This window comes from Cervus elaphus, chromosome 26, assembly GCF_910594005.1.
Source record: "Cervus elaphus chromosome 26, mCerEla1.1, whole genome shotgun sequence".
Classification (NCBI taxonomy): domain Eukaryota; kingdom Metazoa; phylum Chordata; class Mammalia; order Artiodactyla; family Cervidae; genus Cervus; species Cervus elaphus.
Window position 1 is genome coordinate 11,141,071 of NC_057840.1, and position 14,448 is coordinate 11,155,518.

General features: G+C 40.0%; 1 protein-coding gene and 1 pseudogene across 1 annotated transcript in view; one reads left to right on the forward strand and one right to left on the reverse strand.

Annotated features, from left to right (window-relative positions):
• LOC122684278 overlaps positions 1-14,448 on the forward strand; it is an 831,075-nt gene that overhangs the window by 737,080 nt on the left and 79,547 nt on the right. Inside the window, 3 exon segments of the mRNA XM_043888282.1 lie at positions 285-340; positions 1,310-1,396; positions 4,086-4,160. Of these exon segments, the coding sequence (XP_043744217.1) occupies positions 285-340; positions 1,310-1,396; positions 4,086-4,160 (218 nt within the window).
• LOC122684280 lies at positions 10,003-11,439 on the reverse strand (annotated as a pseudogene).

Consider the following 14,448-nt stretch of genomic DNA (forward strand, 5'->3'; position numbering starts at 1 on the left):
CAGCTCCAGGAACTGTTGTAGGTGTTGGGGATACCAGTTTTTGTTTTCTATTTGTAATAAATATTTCAGACTCAAGAAGTGTGCTCAGTCATGTCTGACTAATATTTAGCTCTAGAGAAAAATGTGAAGTGGATCTTAAGACTCTTCAAAATGATTTTAGAAATAAGGTAATGTAATTAAGGAGCTTCTACAAAAGAATTTTCTAGATGTTTATATCAGCTGGTTTTTTTTTTTTTTTTTAAATAGAAGTTAGTCCATTATCCATTTTCCTTTTCTTTTGGTAGGTTATTTCTTATGAGAGTCATGGATATCCCCTATCTAAACTTGGAAGGACCAGACTGTAAGTGAATTTTTTATTTTCTCATTGCATCTGCACATTTAAGTGTGTGGTCTGGAAAGGAGAACAGGAACAGAATTACTGAAGAAAGAGCTTTATTCACTTAAAAATAGCCAGTGATTTTGTGGTTGATATGAATAGTACGCTTAAGTTAATGTTACCCTTGGGCCTTGATTAACCCATCTCTTTACTTACATTTTCCAGTTTATACATGAGTTGAATTTAAAAAAATATATATCTTCTCATCATTACTTCATTTTCACTCAGCACTCTGAGTTCATGATTTTCTGTAAAAAAAATTGTATATGTAATAGATTTCAAGATGTACTAGCTGTGTCAATAACAGTACATTTTCTGTTTTCCAGTTATTTGAGTATGTATATATTTAAGTTTTGTGGTTAGGTTTTTTTTTTTTCTTTTTGAAGACCTCAGACAACCAGGCTGTTTGAGAGGTAGTTGTTGCTTCTTCCGATTGTTCTTTTCCATTGCTGTTTTTGTAGCCTTGGTAAATTGCCTTAATATATGCCATAGGCATATAGAAACAGAGGAATTACGCTTTATACACGGTGATAATAATCACTGCAGTAGAAGTTTGAGGACATCGTCCTAGTTTTAATGCTCAAACCTGTCGTCCTCGCAGCAGTTCTGTGAGCTGAGTCTCGTCGTCCCCAGTCTGTAACCACGAGTGGCTTGAGTAGTTAGGTCTCTTGCTCTGTGTCGCAGTCACGTGGTGGGTGTGGGATTAGAAATCAAGATTGTGACAGGACCGCATCTGTTCAAGCACATCCATTCAGTTTGGACAGTGCATTTCTTTTTTTAAGTTGGATACACATGAACGTTAGGGCTCATTTGGTAATTGCAAGGCTCTCATAATCATTCTCCAAGTTAGCTTGGCCTCAGTTTCATTGACGAACCACTGGTCAGCTGTCCGCTTTTCAGCCATCAACCTTTCATCAAAAATTTGTTTTGTAGTGCAGCCTAAACGTGATCACGTCCTCCATGTGACATTCCCCAAAGAATGGAAAACCAGCGACCTTTACCAGCTTTTCAGTGCCTTTGGTAAGTCAAGCATAAGTATAGATGTCCTTTCAGGGTCCTGCTCTTCTTACGGTCTAGGTGGTCAAAGTATATAGATGGCTTTAGCTTGGACATAAAAGAGGATTAATATGCAAAGTTTTCATCTCACTCGGAGAGTTTTTGGAGCTTGGTATGCTGCTTTCTTATGCCAATATGACCTGAGGACCTTTTGCTAGCATCCCACAGTAGAGCACTGTTATTCATCTATATCCATGGAAATCAAGAACAGTTAGCCCCTTACGACCCATGGGGAAGAAGTCTAGGCTAAATAATTGTTAAGGTGAAATTGAAAGAGAATACCTGTTTCATAAGGGCAGGCAGTTGCTGCTTGATATCAAATAGCCCAGCAGATAAGCACAGATGTTTGAGAGGACCAAGTATGAGGTAGGTTCTTTTGTTACCTTTTTTATCAGGTCAGGCCATTAGATTCAATTGAACAGTCTTCTGATTAGGGTTTATAAAGGCCATTCTGATTGTAAGTCTTCAGCAGTGTCTCTTAATTTTAACAAAGTATTTAAACTGTCATCTCTGGAAATTTGTGATTAAAATGGAAACAGCAAAGACTTGATTGTCCAATAATAAGCATGTTTAGTGAATGTTAATGTGTCCCCAACAGCTTAGCATGTAGCCGTTTTAGAAAGAGTTGAAGTTTGTTAAAAGATGGTAAGGTGTTTATATTTTAGCATCTATGGTAAAAAGCAGATACAAAGTAGAATTCCTATATAACTAACATCATTTTTGTTGAACTTAGAAATCAAACTGAAAGGATGCACCATGCTCTTATCACTGAATATTTTAGATAGGATTTTTTCTTCCTCTTTGTGCTTTTCAGTATTTCTTAAAATAAGCATATATTAGCTTTTATAAGTACAAAACATCGTGCAATTTTTAGGAACGTAAATGAACACAAGTGTGTTTCTAGCAAGTTATCCTCATCTTTGCAGATAGTCTAAATGACTTCTGAAATTCTGGTCCTGCTTTTTAATTTAAATGCAGTTAGATTTCACAGCACATTCCTTTGGTAAGCTTTTGATGTTGTTTCCCATCTTGTGTTGCTCTTACCCCTATTTACTCAAGCTTTAATTGGCTAAATTCAGCAGGACGCTCTGAGTAGAATATTTTTCATTTTAATTAAAGAAAGGTTAGCTGTGTGATATTGAACAGGTAACCTCTCTGTATTTGTGTTTCCTCCTTGGACATGATGATGGTGATAATGGTACTGCCTATTTAATAGGCTTGTCAGGATGATCAAATCAGCTGATCCATGGAACGCATTCAGAAGTATGTGGCCTAGAGTAATTACTTAAGAAACGCTAAATATTGTTGTTGAGTCACTAAGTCGTGTGCAACTCTTTGTAACCCCATGGACTGTGGCCCACCAGGCTCCTCTGTCCCTGGGATTTCTCAGGCAAGAATACTGGAGTGGGTTGCCATTTCCTCCTCCAGGGAATCTTTCCAACCTAGGGATTGAATCCACATCTCCTGCATTGGTAGGTGAATTCTTTTCCACTGAGCCACCTGGGAAGCCCCCAAATATTATTTGTCTAAAAAAAACACACAGGGTAGAGAGCTAAGGAAGTCATGGTTGTGACTTTTGTAATTGAGAAAGTCCTGGCACCCCATGGTGCAGCAGGAAGTAAAAGTTCTTTCCTGTGAAGGAGAAGCAAAGCAGTTTTCAAGTGTTCCGAAGCCTTCAAAAATTTTAATAGATAATAAGACATTTTTTCATCACTAAGTTCTGGTGATGTTTAGCCATTTAAAAAAAATTCCAGTCTCCTGTGTTTTTTCAGGAAGAGGGTAGTGGGTAGATGTCTGCTTGCCCTGGGTTTTCTCCAGCTCCCAGCCCTCTGCTCCTCTCCTGCCTCTGTCTGCTCTCCTGCATTCCACTCTTTGCGTTTCGCCTTTGCAGAGGACTTGTCTCTGTATGTGAAAGTCATTTTGTGCCACTATACTGCTTTCTGTCCCTCCGTGTTTTTCTTTTCTGTATTGGTCTGTCTTGGTTTCCTCTCTCTGATGCCTTCTTTTCCTCATCCTCTATCCTCTACCTGTTTTTCTTTATTTGAGTTCTTTCCCTGGCCTTGAGATCAACAGTGAATTTTTCTTATTTCTTACACACATGGTCTCTGGTTTTTACTAGTGATCTTTTAAAAAATATACCAGGCTCATGGACTTTTTAGTCTTTTAGTACATGAACCTGGCATATTCCTTCATTTATTTAAGTCTTCATTAGTTTTCATTTGTTTGTTTATTTTAAATCCTGACCCCAGCAGTGAAAGTGCCGAATCCTAATGACTAGACCACCAGGGAACTCCCTTCTCCTGATCTTGATTGGAAAAAAGTCTCTAACCCTGGCAGGAGATTGGGTTGAATGATAAACTGCCTCAGGATTTAATCCAGAAGGATCTTTTTTTGTTTGTTTTTAAAACAAACTTTTAAAGATTCTTCTGGTTGTCCTGGTTTATCTGCTTTCTTGAAGTTTTAACTGTAGTAGCTACTGTGATAGATTTAAGTTTTATTTCTCTTTAGTGCTGAGATTTTGATCATCTTTTAAACTAACACCTCATCTCTCTTTAAATTGATGGATGTTCCGAAATATATCAGATATACAAATGGAATCTGATAGCTATCTTAATGGCTAAATGCTTACTTTGCTTTTAATTCAATATTGCAGGTAACATTGAGATATCCTGGATTGATGACACGTCAGCATTTGTTTCTCTCAGCCAGCCTGAACAGGTACCAATTGGTAAGTGTGTTGGGCCTTTGTCTTGTGTGTTAACTAAAAGGTGGGAGCTTGCCCACTTCCCAGTCTAGATGCTGTGGTGTTCAGTCAGCTGGTTCACAAGCATTGTTGCCTGGTTTGTTTTGAGCTTGTCTCTAAAATAAAGGAAGTAGTTAGTAAGTATTGCACGTAGATGAGAAAAGAAGACAAATGTACTGATTCTTTAGAGATACTCTATCATATATTTTTCACTTTTCTGTTCCTTTCTTATAGCCCTTTTTCTAAAATGATTTGTATGTTTACTTGGAAGGATAAAAAGAGCAAATTGAGAGGAATGGGGGACACCAGATGGTGATTCCTATATTGACCTGTTTGCCTCTGTACTTTTTCCCATTTATTTTATAACTTTTTGTGATTCACTTATTCCATTAAACTGGTATCAAATACTTGTTTTACAAACAAATAAACTGAAAGATACTTCAGTTGCTTCTAAATTAGGGTTGTAAAAAGGTCGAATACCAACTCTCTTATTGTTGGACCCTAAATAGTTTTGATATTAACCATCACAAAACATCCCGTTTTCTTAGGATGCAAAGCTATTGAAGAATATATGTATTGTTCAGCTATTTCTTCACATAGATTTCAAGTTCCCTGGTGTTAATAATAAAAACACGTGAAAATGTTAAGTATGCTGATTAACGTTTTCTTCTTATTAAACGAAGTGCCACAGACTAACAGTATATAATTCTGATGACGTATGAGGAGAATATAAGCAGCTCTATATGAAAATTTCTACAAACACAAATTCAGGTCAAATTTTTTTTGGTATTTAAAAAAAAAAGTATATAACCATCACAGGAATATATGCCATGTTATAGAAATGGAAAGTTTAGGCTCTGGAATCATATTGCTATAGTTGTGTGACCTTGGGCAGATTCTTTGATAAGCTTCTGCTTATCTTTATAAACTGAGGACTGTGTTACGGATTTTCTAGGATTGTTGTGAGGATTACATGAAATGATTATGTATATAAAGCTGGCATTGCTTTGAACTTTTATGATGGTTGTTTCGAAGTAGATTTCAATATGAAAGGCACCGCAGGAGCTCATGACACCAGGAACAGTACTGGATACAGGGTGTGAATGATACTGCTGTTAATAGTGACATGTTTTCACATTTGCTTATTTGTGACCCATGCCCCCACAATCCTTAGAAAGACAGTTTACATGGAATCCAAAGGGAATGGATTATTAGAAACCGAAGGATGACTTCAGGTGTGGGGGCAGGGCCCCTGAGATTAAGACGGTCCTGAGACTTCAGCATGGTTGAGAGAGCACTGATGGGAACTCCCCACCCCAAATCTTTTTCTTCCCCCATGTATCTCTCTCATTTGTTTCTGGCTGTGCTGGGTCTGCCTGCCGTGCGTGGGCCTCCTCTAGTTGTGGCGCTCGGGGGCTGCTCTTCCTTGTGGCGCGTGGGCTTCCCATTGCAGTGGCTTCTCTTCTTGCGGAGCTCGGGCTCTCGGCGTGTGGGCTCAGTAGGTGCAGCACCGGACTCGAGAGCACAGTCTCAGGAGTTGTGTTGCAGGGACTTTAGTTGTCCCGAAGCCCGTGGGATCTTCCTAGATCAGGGATCGAACCCATGTCTCCTGCATTGGCAGATGGATTCTTAACCCACTGTACCAACAGGGAAGTCCTCCACCCTAAATCTCGTCACATCTTTACTCATTCATTGTTGCCCTTCACCTCCCTCGCTCTGGTCACTGAGCTTAAAAGCTACTGTACTATTGAAAGACGCAAAAATGAGTTAAGGGGATAATCATTACGGGACATCAAATATGGTTTAACAGGAACATTAAAAGAAGCCTTGATACCTCTTACCCGTAAACAAGGAATTATGCCGTGCAATGGGAGCGAAGGGGATGCAAAGGCTTTAAAGTCACACTGACATGGGACCTAACCTGCCTCTGCCACCTGTCAGCCACGCACCTCGAGGCCTGTTACATAAACTCTTAAGCCACAGGTTCCTCACTGAGAGATGGAGATGATGATAGTTACTTTGTAAGATGAGATCACACACTGTCTGTCCGTCTGTTTAATTTGGCTGCTCTGGGTCTCAGTTGTGGCACTCAGGATCTTTGATCTTTGTTGTGGCATGCAGGATCTTTAGTTGCAGCATGTGAACTCTTTGCAGCTTGTGGGATATAGTTCTCCAACCAGGGGCTCTCCAGCCCCTGCATTGGGAGCTCGGAGTCTTAGCCCCTGGACCACCAGGGAAGCCCCACAATCACAGATTTTAAGTTCCCAGCAAAGAGTCTGGCACTCCACCAGCAGTGCCTGATAATTGGTAGTAATTATTATGATACTGCTTGGCCTCCCTCGCTGTGAACAGTAAACATAAGTGTGTGTAAATCTGGAATCTGTAAGACACTAGTGAGTAGTATTTACTTGAAAATGCAAACATAATTCCTTGTTTATGGGTAAGAGGTGTCAAAGCTTCTTTTAATGTTCCTGTTATACTGTATTTGATGTCCTGTAATGATTGTTCCCTTACTTATTTTTGCATCTTTCAATAGTACAGTAGCTTTTAAGCTCTATTTTATTCAGCGATACCTGAAATCAGGGAGCTAGATTTCAGAATCACGTAGCCACAGAAGTCCTCTGATTTGTTCATTTGGCCGTCTTATTCACCACTGGGGGCTTCCCTGGTGGCCCAGATGATGAAGAATCTGCCTGCAATGCAGGAGACCTAGGTTTGATCCCTGGGTCAGGAGGATCCCCTGGAAAAGGAATGGCTACCCACTCCGGTATTCCTGCCTGGAGAGTCCCATGGACAGAGGAGCCTGGCGGGCTACAGTCCACAGAGCTGCAAAGAGTCAGACACGACTGAGTGACTGAGGCACAAATGCACTCAGCCCTGGATCCCCCTCTCACGCCTGGCCTGTGAAAGGGCCATGTAGGGAATCGGCCAAGATGAAACTGTGACCTTTCTACCTTTCTTCTTCCTAGGTTAAGAAGTTAGGTGGCTGCTTTTTTTTTTTTTTTTTTTTTTAATTCCTTCTCTTCTTTATTTTTTATTTATTTTATTATTATTTTTATTTTGGGGATCTTTGTTGCGGCATGTGGGCTTTCTCTAGTTTTGGCGCACTGGGACTACTCTCTAGTTGCAGTGTGCTCACTCCTTGCAGTGGCTTCTCTTGTTGCGGAGCATGGGCTTTAGAGCCGGAGGGCTTAGTAGTTGCGGCACGTGGGCTTAGATGCCCAACCAGGGATCACACCTGCTTTCCTCCTTTGGAAGGCGGATTCTTAACCACTGGACCACCAGGAAAGTCCTGTGACTTGTCTTTTGATACATGCAGCTTTACTAAGCAAGTGTAATATTCCACAGTAGTCTCTCTTCTGACAGAAAAGACAACTCTTAACGTAAATACCTGGCCATTTGCATGTACTGTGCCTATGACTGCAGTTTTCTTAGCCAGGAGCCGTCTTTTACTAAACCATCCTCTCCCCCCAGAAGCCTGGCTCTGTCCTACTTCCATCCTCGCCTCAGCCTCAGCATCCGTGTCTCCAGGATCTTCTTAGGCTTCCTTTACAGCGGTTTGGGCCCCGTTCTCTGTATGGAGCCTGGTACCCTTTCTTAGCATACCTTGCTTCCCTGGTTGTCTTCCCAGATGGACTGGAAACTCCGAGAGCGGAGACCTCATCTCTTGTTTGCCATTGTGTTTTCAGGGCTTCGAGTTGTAGTGTCTGATGTTAGAAGTGTATGAATAATGTTAGAAGTGTATGAATATGTTAGAAGCTGAATAAATGCCATTCAAGGTGTCATGACTTAGAAATGCCTTTTTGCACTTGCTGGGTGTATCTCGTGTCTCAGGCCTTGTGCTGTGATTTCTGAAATGATGCAAATGTTTCACTGAAAGACACTGTAGAATTTGTTTTTTATCATGGTGATTTTACCGATGAGCGAGACCGAAGATATTTAATATGCTGCAAATCCTGTTAATGTTATCTTAAACAAATTACTTATTCATTTCAGCGGAAACACAGGGCCTCTTAGATCAATAACATAACATTGGAAAAATCATTAAATGCCTGTTTATATTGCAGCTTGTAATGGCTTCTTTGGCTCAGTTACAAACTATTTTTGATTTACATTTAAGGAGTTGCTTTTTAACTGACACCTGTCTTTTTTTTTTTTTTTTTTTAATTTCTTCATCGTGCTGAGTCTAATCAAGATTTCTTCAAAGCATTTTCATGACTATGACAGCTCTTTCTCAGGTCTATCAAAATGATTAAAACTCTTCTCCTGAGTGCCATTTAGTTTGATTCCTGTTGCTTTTTGTTTCTTTGTTTTTTCACATTCTTCCCCTCTGTCTGGGAAGACAGCCTGTGGCCAGTGTGGGACTTGATGCCATGGAGGAGATCACTGAGCCTCATTGTTTGAGAATTTTTCTCAGAGTCATTGAATAAGAAATCACCTGTAATGGTCACATCTGAATAACTCAGACATATTTAGGATTTTTATATACCTAATGCAGTCTTCGGAGAAGGCAATGGCAACCCACTCCATTGTTCTTGCCTGGAGAATCCCAGGGACGGGGGAGCCTGGTGGGCTGCTGTCTTTGGGGTTGCACAGAGTTGGACACGATTGAAGTGACTTAGCAGCAGCAGCAATGCAGTCTTATTAAATGGGGGAAAGAGCTCAACAATATTTCAAATGTACTGGCACTTCCTAGTCTTACTCTCAATATTTAGACATTGTCTTATGTGTCCTTAGGCTCCTCTGTCCATGGAATTCTCCAGGCAAGAATACTGGAGTGAGTAGCCATTCCCTTCTCCAAGGGGATCTTCCTGACCCAGGGATCGAACCCAGGTCTCCTGCAGTGCAGGCAGATTCTTTACAGTGTGAGCTACCAGGGAAACCCCTTAAATACATTGTAAGGCATTATCTCTCTGCCTGTAATTCTTATAGAAATAGCTTGAGGAAAATTAGCTTTTCATTTGTTTTGAAAGTCACAGTTTGGAACACACCATGAATACTACAGAGAAATTTTAAAAAGCAAAAATTGATGAAGGCACTGTAGAAGAGGTAAAAAAAACCTAGTGGTTATTCTGTAAAGCTAGCCCCCATTCAGGGAGTTACAGAAATTCCTGATATGCTGCCTTAGGAGCTTGTTCATGATGAGTTTACGGGGATGGGTAGATACCTGGCTTTACAGCTTCACTTCAGTCCCTAGTATGGGTGTGTTTATGTTAAATCATCCTTTTAAAAGCCCAGCTTGTGATTGTGCTGAACAGATAAACATCAGAGTTGTGATGTGGTTTTTGAGGTGATTATTCAGTACTGGATTTCCAAAGAGTCTTGCTTATAACTTTAAACTTCACCTGTGCTTTTTGTTAGTTTTAAAGTTTACCGAATCTGAAGAGGTACTCATTTGTGGGATTGATTTGTGTTCTCGTTTTTCCTCAGTCACTCTAGGTTCCTGACTTTGTTGCTTTTTTCAAAGAACCAGCTTTTGGCTGACTTCATTTTTCTGTCTTGTTTGCTGATGTCTATTTTTTTTGGATTCTGCTTTGCTGTTTTCTTTCTTTTTTAAGTTGCTTTGGATTTACTTTGCTCTTCTTTACCAGTTTCTTTTTTTTTTTTTCTTTTTTCTATTCTTTTTTTTATTAACAAGCAAAATAATAATTAAAAAACAACAACACAACAACAAAAACCTTAAAGTTGGAACTGCAATAAGTCAAACTGCTGCTGGAGTTCACAGATGTACCTGGGGTACATGCACCCTCATTGCAAGGCAGGACCTAGGCACATAACTGTGCATTTAGGTATGTAGGTGACCAGGAAGAGTCAAAGAGGTGGAAAACACCGGAGAACAGAAAGCATTAAAAGCTTTTCATCAAGCAATTCCACAGCGCTCTGCTCTTTGCCTCTGCTTTGCCTCTGTATCCTCTGTGGTTCCTGTTCCAGCTGAACTTGTGACAATCCCAAATTGTTCCTTCCTCTTTTTCAGCTTTTCGTCATCCTCTGACTTTCTGGAGATTGAAGAGACACTCAAACCAAACCTTTGAGCTCTTTGTTTTAGCTTATCCAGGTTAACCATAGGCCTGGTGTCACACGACAGACCTTTTGATGGAACTGGAGAAATCCCAAATCTAGTTGCCCGGGCAGCTTTCTTACTCTCCAAACTCACAGGTACATTGAATCATTCAGCTCTCCTCTGCATCCTCTCAGTCTGTGGTATTTCAGATGTAATTTTTACCACTTTTTTCTCTGCTGCCACATCAACCGTTTTTTCAGGAGGTTCTTCCTCTTTGACAGGCAGTTCTAAGGTCTTTGGTTCTTCTTCCTCTGTTTCATCTCCCAGTACCTCTTCTTCATTTGCCTCCTCTTCAGCATGCTCTTCAAGATATGCCTGGAGCCTGTTGATGAGATCTTGTTTTATTCCCTTGGTCTCCAAACCACGAGCAAGACACTCCTGCTTTAGTTCAGCAAGCTTCAGCTTATGAAGCTCCACCGTCTCAGTCGCCATCTTGTTACCCCTTACCAGTTTCTTGAAGTAGAAAGTTATGTGCTTCCCCCCCGCCCCGCCGTCTTCTAAAATATTTTTGAGCCTGGCTTCCAATAGCTTAGCAGTCCAGCCAGTGATCAGTCAGGTGTGCTTGAGCACCTTGAGCCGTTAAGGCTTTCCACTTTTGCCGACAAGGTTTGGGAATGTTCAGCATCCCACTTTCAAGCAGTTCATAAGTCTGCCCCAGTTTTCACTTTTGGGTGGACCTTCTTTCTCCAGTGTAAGTGCACAAGGCCTCACGCCCAGCCAGCAGTGTGTATGTAGCTAAGACCCTCTCCCAGTCATTGATTTTGACCTCTTTTTGTTTCTGATACAAGTATTTAAAGCTGTAAGTTATCCTCGAAGCACTGTTTCAGGTCCATTCCATCAACTGTACTTTGTGTTTGCATTATTGTTAAGTTAGACACGTTTTCTAAAGGCTCCTTTAACCAGGGATTATTGGGAAGGGTGTTGTTTAATTTTCAAGTACTTCGAATTTTCCTAGATTTCTTGTCGTTACTACTTTATAATTTAATTGTGTTGTTATTAGAAATTTTAGTATGATTTCAATCCTTTTAAACGCAGTGAGATTTGCTTTATAGCCTCATATAAGATATGACCTGTCTTGCTGAACATACTGTGTACACTTGTATGTAAATGCTATTTCAAATACTAAAAGATGATGCTGTTAAAGTGCTGCACTGAATATGCCAGCAAATTTGGAAAACTCAGTAGTGGTCACAGGACTGGAAAAGGTTCAGTTTTCATTCCAGTCCCAAAGAAGGTCACTGCCAAAGAATGTTCAAACTTCATACAGTTGTGCTCATTTCACATGCGCACAAAGTTATGCCAAAAATCCTTCAAGCTAACCTTCAGCAGTATGTGAACAGAGAACTTTGAGATGTGTAAACTGGATTTAGAAAAGACAGAGGAACAGAGATCAAATTGCCAACATTTGTTGGGTGATAGAAAAAGCAAGGAAGTTCCAGAAAAAATTCTGCTGCTTCGTTGACTAAGCTAAAGCTTTTGACTGTGTGAGTCACAACAAACTGTGGAAAGTTCTTGAAGACCTGGTAGTACTAGACCACCTTACCTGTCTCCTGAGGAACCTGTATGTGGGTCAAGAAACAGCAGTTAAAACCAAACACGAAACAACTGTCTGGTTCAAAATTGGAAAAAGAGTACAACAAGGCTGTATATTGTCACCGTGCTTATTTAATTTATATGCAGAGTACATCATGCTGGGCTGGATGAGTCACAAGCTGGAATCAAGATTGCTTGGAGAAATAGCCACTTCAGATATGCAGATGATATCCCACTCTAATGGCAGAAAGTGAAGAGGAACTAAAGAGCCTCTTGATAAAAAAAATTGCAAATCAATGTGTACTCTAAAAAAATGGAAACAACTAAGGAATATTGGATACATATTGGGTTTTAGGTGGCTTTAAGGAATTACAATTAATTTATATCTTATAATAATGGCATGATTATTGCCTCAAAAAAAAAAAAAAACCAAACCTTTATATGTTAAATACATAGTGAAGTATTTATGGGTGAAATTATTTACTTTAAAAGAATATAGTTTTAACAAAGATTAGATGAAACCAGAATGGCAAGATGTTTATAAATTTGATGAGTTGTGTTCTTTTCTTGACTTCTGTATATATTTGATGTTTCCATAATAAAAAGTTAAAAATAAAATCAATGAGAGAGACATTAGGAAGGAATAGTCTTCACCCTCTTAGGTTGGCTTCCCTGGGAAATTGGCTTAGAGATTTGCATGCAGGGCTCTTGAGAGTAAACCCCGTGGGAGATTACAGGAAGTTGAACTGGGCCCAAGGAGATGCTGGAATGCACTGTAGTGACAAGGAAGGTTTCAGTAACTCCCAACTAGAATGGCTCCTCAGGTCACCTGATCTCAGGGAACCATGACTTTATACACCTCTCACTACCCTCCCCTTCACATATACATACACATATTGATCTGTCTTTGAATTGTGAGCTGTCTCCAGAGAACAGGTATAACCTTGGAAAAGATTTTCTTTGTATCACCTCACACTGGTCAGAATGGCTATCATCAAAAAGTCTACAAACCATAAGTGCTGGAGATGGTGTGGAGGAAAGGGAACCTTCCTGCCCTATTGGTGGGAATATAAATTGGTACAGCTGCTATGAAGAACAGTGAGAAAAAAAAAAAAAGTTATGTCTGACTCTTTGCGACCCCATGGACTGTAGCCCTCCAAGCCTGGAAGGCTCCTCCATCCATGGGATTTTCCAGGCAAGAACACTGGAGTGGGTTGCCATTTCTTTCTCCAGGGGATCTTGCAGACCCAGGGATTGAACCTAGGTCTACAGTATTGCAGGCAGACTGTTTACCATCTGAGCTACCAGGGAAACCATTATGGAGAACAGTAAGCGGTTCCTTAAACTAAGAATACCATATATGATCCAGCAATTCCACATCTGGGCATGTATCTGAAGAAAACCATAATTTGAAAAGATATATCCTTGCCTCCTTTGTCAAAGATAAGGTGTCCATAGGTTCGTGGATTTATCTCTGGGCTTTCTATTCTGTTCCATTGGTCTATATTTCTGTCTTTGTGCCAGTACCACACTGTCTTGATGACTGTGGCTTTGTAGTAGAGTCTGAAGTCAGGCAGGTTGATTCCTCCAGTTCCATTCTTCTTTTTCAAGATTACTTTGGCTATTCGAGGTTTTTTGTATTTCCATACAAATTGTGAAATTCTTTGGTCTAGTTCTGTGACAAATACCGTTGGTAGCTTGATAGGGATTGCATTGAATCTATAGATTGCTTTGGGTAGAATAGCCATTTTGACAATATTGATTCTTCCAATCCATGAACACGGTATGTTTCTCCATCTGTTTGTGTCCTCTTTGATTTCTTTCATCAGTGTTTTATAGTTTTCTATGTATAGGTCTTTTGTTTCTTTAGGTAGATATACTCCTAAGACAAAGGAGGCAAGGATATACAATGGAAAAAAGACAACCTCTTTAACAAGTGGTGCTGGGAAAACTGGTCAACCACTTGTAAAAGAATGAAACTAGAACACTTTCTAACACCATACACAAAAATAAACTCAAAATGGATTAAAGATCTAAATGTAAGACCAGAAACTATAAAACTCCTAGAGGAGAACATAGGCAAAACACTCTCCGACATAAATCACAGCAAGATCCTCTATGACCCACCTCCCAGAATATTGGAAATAAAAGCAAAACTAAACCAATGGGATCTAATGAAACTTAAAAGCTTTTGCACTACAAAAGAAACTATAAGTAAGGTGAAAAGACAGCCGTCAGATTGGGAGAAAATAATAGCAAATGAAGAAACAGACAAAGGATTAATCTCAAAAATATACAAGCAACTCCTGCAGCTCAATTCCAGAAAAATAAATGACCCAATCAAAAAATGGGCCAGAGAACTAAACAGACATTTCTCCAAAGAAGACATACAGATGGCTAACAAACACATGAAAAGGTGCTCAACATCACTCATTATTAGAGAAATGCAAATCAAAACCACAATGAGGTAGGTACCATTACACACCAGTCAGGATGGCTGCTATCCAAAAGTCTACAAGCAATAAATGCTGGAGAGGCTGTGGAGAAAAGGGAACCCTCTTACACTGTTGGTGGGAATGCAAACTAGTACAGCCACTATGGAAAACAGTGTGGAGATTCCTTAAAAAACTGGAAATAGAACTGCCATATGACCCAGCAATCCCACTTCTGGGCATACAC